This window comes from Myotis brandtii, unplaced genomic scaffold (genome assembly GCF_000412655.1).
Source record: "Myotis brandtii unplaced genomic scaffold, ASM41265v1 scaffold422, whole genome shotgun sequence".
In the NCBI taxonomy this organism is placed as follows: Eukaryota; Metazoa; Chordata; class Mammalia; order Chiroptera; family Vespertilionidae; genus Myotis; species Myotis brandtii.
The window spans coordinates 1,804,112-1,810,237 of NW_005366171.1; the positions used below are offsets into that span (position 1 = coordinate 1,804,112).

Genomic DNA, 6,126 nt, shown 5'->3' on the forward strand with positions numbered 1-6,126 from the left:
TCGATGCTTCTAACTCTCTATCCCTCTCCCTTCCTCTCTGTAAAAAATCAAGAAAATATATATTTTTTTAAAAAGTAAAAAAAACAAAAACAAAAAAAAAGCTGTATAAAAGACTGTCCTCTAATTACTAAACCTGTTTTACTCACAGGGTTATAGATTGCCAATTCTTTAAATACTTAATTTGTATACTAGAATTGAACAAACTAGGATTGGTAAATATATTTTAGATAATAAGAGCCAAGTTTCTCACCGTTGGAGAAAAAAGTTATGAATAAGCAAAAAAGGAGGTTAGAATAAATCTTGTAGTATTGCTTTGGAATCCAAAGTATCAGTGTAACTCACTGTTACACACACACACACACACACACACACACAAACACACACACACAAAAGAGATAGATATAAAACATTAATAGTCTGGCTGGTGTTGCTTAGTGGTTGAGTGTCAACCCATGAACCAGGAGGTCACGGTTCAATTCCTGGTCAGGGTACATGCCCGGGTTGTAGGCTTGATCCCCAGTAGGGGGCGTGCAGGAGGCAGCCAATTAATGCTTATCTCTCATCATTGATGTTTCTCTCTCTCTCTCTCTCTCTCTCTCTCCCTTCTGCTCTCTGAAATCAATAAAAACATGTCTTTAAAAAAATTAATAGAGATGTGTGTATGCATGGACTAATAAACATACATATATTTTCTAGCTCTGTCCACTGAGAAGACCCAGGCGTAATCACCCCAGTAACAATGAAAACAGCAAACATCCAGATCTTGGTTTCTATACACCATTTTTCAATAAAAGGAATCAGGGCACCTAGGAGAAGTGGTTGATTCTAGGGCTGGGGTGGGGGAAAATAGACGATAAGTTTGGAGCATTTTGAAGTGTCAGAAAATTAGGAATTTCTCATAAAATGATGGGGGCATGTAAAAAGGACACAGGAGACAATGTGATGGAGCTCCTAATGGCTAAAGCTGAAACAATTAGAGCCAAAAATAAGTAACAAAACATATCTATATATATATATAAAAGCCTAAGCGACCGAACAACCGGTCAACTGGTTGCTATGACACTCACTGACCACCAAGGGGCAGACACTCAATGCAGGAGTCGCCCCCTGGTGGTCAGTGTATTCCCACAGCCAACCTCCTGTGGCCAGCCAACCTCCTGCGCTCCCTCCCCCCAGTGGCTGGCCAACCTCCCGTAGCCCCTCCCCCAGGCCGGCTGCCCACCCACCCCCATCAGCCCCGATCGCCAGCCAGGCCGAGGGACCCCACCCGTGCATGAATTCATGCACAGAGCCTCTAGTAATTAAATAAATACCCACGAGTACATACTGGCATAAATACATAAACATAGAAATCAATGCATAAATGAATAGTGGAGAAGGAATCTTCCTTATAGAAGAATACCAATATAATAGGTGTATAAGGAACAATGGAAATACAAAATTAGCAAGAGGCACACATCACAGTAATAATTGTTGCAGGCAAGGTCCACAGTTGGATGCTAAAATCCATGGGCAACGATTTGAGAAGAAACAGAACATTAGCGTAGGCTGAAAGTAATAGGCCCAAGACATGTGTCTATTAAAAGAAAAAATACTAAGTTTGCAGTGGAGAAACCCAGAATATACCATCTTCATCAGGTGATCAGTGGTTGCCATTGCGAGCCCCCCATGTGATGCACAGCAGCCCTTCCGCAGCAGCCTTGTCGAAGTTTCGCTGTGGTATTACTACAAATGCATAACCACATTCTTATCGTGAGAAACACAGAAACTGCAGAGATGGTGACCCACAGTGTATGGGGAAAGGGGTGGAGTGAAGGAGGAATGGGAACAGGGCAATAGGAATAGGAGGAGGGAGTAACTCCTATCTTTTCAATTCCTGCCACATCAATGCTTATCATGAGGAAATATAAGGCAAACAAAAGAACTGAACTGTACTCATCAAGTGTCCGTGACAGGAAAGATCAGGAAAGACTGAGGGACTGTCATAGGCTGGAGGAGACAGAGAGACCACAGATAAATGTCATGTGGGACTTTGAGCTGGATCCTGGGGCGGGGGTGGGAAGGGTCAGGGGAGAAGAACGTTTAAAGAAAAAAGGTGGAGTGTGAATAAGGTCTACAGTTTAGTTAATATTGTGGAGATGTTAATTTCCTGGTTTTGATACTGTATTGTATTTATATGACTTATTAATATTTGGGTAAGACAAATGAAGGGCACATGTGAGTTCTGCACTATTTTTGCAAAATTTCTGAAGCCTAAAATAATTTCTAAGTAAAAATTTTTTTTAAAATACAGCTCCTATACATAGGTCAAGTTTAGATTCACTTTTGTTAAACTTAATTCAGTTCCCTAAACTGAAAAGTAAGGACCATATACTGATTACTGACCACTGAAACATCCCCTCCCTGAAGCCTGAGATAAAAGCAAAGATCATTTAGAATAAAAAACTTTATTAAAAGATTTTTAGATACTTTAAGCCAACTTATGAATCACCTTATTTAAAAAAGACTTTTCAGGGCCCATACTTTCACATCTCCAACATTTGGGCAGAAGAAACTTTGTGGAGGATAAAATCCTGTCCACTCTGAGTAAACCCAGTTCTCACCCTTGAACTTAGGAGCAAATGAGATTGTGGGTTGGACCCAAGAGACTTAAAAACTAATAAGCCAAGAAACACACATAGAAGAGTTACATCTTTAAATCCTTGCAGTCCTCCTTCTGGACTCCTCTACCAAGAAGTCCAAACTCAGCCTAAGTGCCCATCAGTAGATGAATGGATTAGAAAATTGTGGTACATCTACATGATGGAATACTACGCTGCTGTAAAAAAAGAAGGAACTCTTACCATTTGCAACGGCATGGATGGAACTGGAGAGCATTATGCTAAGTGAAATAAGCCAGTCAATGAAGGAAAAATACCACATGATCTCACTCATTCATGGATAATAAAGACCATTACAAACTTTTGAACAATAATAGATACAGAGGCAGAGCTGCCTCAAACTGATTGTCAAACTGCAGTGGGAAGGCCAGAGAGGGTTGGGGGGCAGAAGGGAGGGGAGTAAGAGATCAACCGAAGGACTTGTATGCATGCATATAAGCATAACTAATGGACATAAGACACTGGGGGGTAAGGGAGGGCAGGGGATTGTCAAGGGCGGGGGGAAAAAGGACACATATGTAATACCCTTTGTAATACTTTTGCTTTAAGCAATAAAAAAATAAAATAAAATAAAATGTGAAAAAAAAAAGAAGTCCAAACTCAACAGGACGTCCTCACTCACTACGTTTATACATATTGCAAGTATTCAAAGAGCGTGCTCCTAGGGTTTTGGTTTAAAATAAAAAGAATATATGCTCCATGTTAGCGGTGATTACCTGTGGATACATTTTCTGTGTGTTGTTTTTTTGTTGTTGTTGTTTTGTGTGTGTGTTGCTTAACTTTTTATAACACTAATCATATATTATGTTAAAAAGCAATTTAAGTACATAAAAGCAACAATGCCAGCGAATCATTTGCTATTTTAAACTCAATAGTAGACTTTTCAACTCTAAACTGTTAGCAATTCAATTTTATTTGCAACTATAACCCAACAGCTAAGAATAAGGAAACTCTTGCCACCTGTCATTTGGCATCACTTACTAAACATGCACTTTATCCAGAAGCAGCCATGGCCTGGTTCCTGCCCCCGGAGAGGACACAGTGACCCGAGGACACAGTGAAAAAGTGAACCCCCTCCCCCAAGCAGGGTACCAACACGTGTGATTCTAATACTGTCAATAAAATATTTAAGATGGTGAGGGTGTGGTATGGAGGAACGGACAGACAGATGTGTCAGGGAGAGGTCGCTTTTTGGCTTCCCGTGATGTACGGCAGTTAGAGAGATGGTTGTCTGTCTCTGGGAAAATATGAATTTGAAGACACAGAAGGGCTTTATGGACCACCAACCCCACTTGCTATGCACCTGACCAGGCGCATGCCTCCTCTGATGGAAGAGACAGGAGTTTTGCTCCTCAGCAAAAAGGAGACCATCAATATTAGGATTTCTCACCCAACCAAAGAGGGACACTGGGAAGCTGAGTGAATAGAAGAGATGTGGGGCCGGGGCCAGGGCCCGAGTGGAGATCTGACTTTCTTTCACCTGCGGGCTAACAGTGCGACCATAGCCACAAGTCCCTTTCCCAACTCCCCTGGGTCTCAGTATTTTCATCTGTAAAATGAAGGGTGGGGTTGGCTCAGAGCTCCCTGAAAAGCCCTGCCCGCTCCAACATGCTATGATTTCCATCCCCGGGAACGCCTCCTCCTGTGAGGGTCCAGTCTCCAGCTGGTTCTGAACTCCAGAGTTCATGACACTGAGCCAACCCCCAGGGGCCAAGAGCTCAAAGTGGCAGAGTCCAGACCTCAGGCTCCCAGATATGGAGCTAGCTCTACGGGATCCTTCCGTACACATCTTTCCAGCGTGAACTTGCAGCTCCAAAAGAGGCAGACCCTGGGTGTAGCTCTCAAGCTCAAGCGTGGCGGGTCACAACACCAAGCCGCCCAGAGCCATGGACGAGGTGGAGCTTCAGAGCCTGCCGGGGAGGGCAGGGCCCTGGCACTCACACTCCGGAGAGAAGGCGCAAACCGCCGGAGGGGAGAGCAGGATCTGCTGCTCTGGCTAGCACAGCCTCCTGATCAACTGCTGACTTTCTGCCCCCAAACTGAGTGGCACCAAAAGATACTAAAACGCCTCTTTTCCTTTGTAGAAGCTAGCCACATGAAATGTGAAACTGCACGAGGGGGAAGGCCTGCTGTCCCCAGTCCCGAAGGATGAGAGTGGGGGATGTGACTCAGGGGAAGGGGCAGGACTTTTACCAACATGAGTGGCCACTACAAGAGCTGAGGAGGTGGGAGCTTCCCCTGCTGGCCCACCCACCACGGTCCCCAAGACACTTACCCTCACACTGCCTGCCCTCCCCTTGGTAGCCAGGCTTGCAGGAGCACTTGTAGGAGGTGAGTGTGTTCTGACACAGGGCATTGGTGTGGCAGTCATCCAGCCCTTGGGCACACTCGTCCACATCTGCAAAAGAGCACAGCAGCTCCTGGCCGGGTGCCCTAAGCCCTGTGTGCTCTGACCCTGGCCCCTCTCTGGCACCATCTCCCACCAGCCCACCCGCCTTCACGCTTCACCAACTAAACAGCTCAGGAGCCCCTGGGATGAACCATACCATTTCCGATACGGTTCCAGGCACAGCCTGATCCCTCTGACTGGAATACTCCCCACCCTTTCTATGCGCCTTCAAGACTCAGCTCCCATGCACCCACTCCAGGAAGCCTACCAGGACCCCCGAGGGGAGGGGAGGTGTCTCCCAAGATGTGCTCCCCCATGTTTGTCTCCTTTCGTTGCACATAGCAGGCAGGGTTGTCACTGTTTTCCTGCCTGTCTCCACATCTTGATTACAGATTGGGCCCGCGACCCCTTGCCTGGAAGGGGTGTGGGCAATAGTAAATGCCTACACGGGTGATCGAGTGGGCACGACAGCTCTGAGAAGTGTCTGTCAGCTTTCTCTCGGGGTGTGTTACCGGGAGAAGGCCGGCCTGGGCTCTGAGCGCACCGCCCGCCCGAGCTCCCAGATGGTGCAGAGGGAATGGTACCCACCCCCTTCACCACTGCTCGCCCTCTCAACCTGGACACAGGCCTTGGCAGAAGTATTTCCTGGTTGACATCACTCCAGGATGTTCATTAAAAACAAAAGTTTTGAAAGTATTTCCAGTTCGGTTAGCTAAGACTGTCCAGAGTCCTTATCCACCGGCCCCACAGCCAGGCTGCACCCAGGATTCCGGGATCCTCCCACAGCGGCTGCTCCGCACATAGAAGATCCAGGGAGCCGACCCGAAGCCCCAGGAGAGCTCCCGGCCCGGAGGGAGCAGGAGCAGAGCTGCCGCGAGGGAGTGAGGTGCCCTGGCCGCGGCCCCCCCGTGTCCCCGTCTGGGCGAAGAGGAGCTGGACCCTGAGACCCCGATGCCCTGCTCCCTGCTCGGCAGGGGAGTCTGACCCGCAGGCTCTCTCCAGGGGCCCGGGAGGCAGGGACCCTGACGGAACTGTCATCAGCCCCGGGTCCGGGTCCGAGGCCGGGCCTGGGCCTCC

At 47.2% G+C, this 6,126-nt stretch overlaps 1 protein-coding gene across 1 annotated transcript in view; it reads right to left on the reverse strand.

Moving 5' to 3' along the window:
* The window catches only part of SCUBE2 (signal peptide, CUB domain, EGF-like 2), a 73,987-nt gene that overhangs the window by 64,107 nt on the left and 3,754 nt on the right, over positions 1 to 6,126 (reverse strand). Inside the window, exon 2 of the mRNA XM_014545898.1 lies at positions 4,936 to 5,058. Coding sequence (XP_014401384.1) covers positions 4,936 to 5,058 — 123 coding nt within the window. The remainder of the gene's footprint in view (positions 1 to 4,935; positions 5,059 to 6,126) is intronic.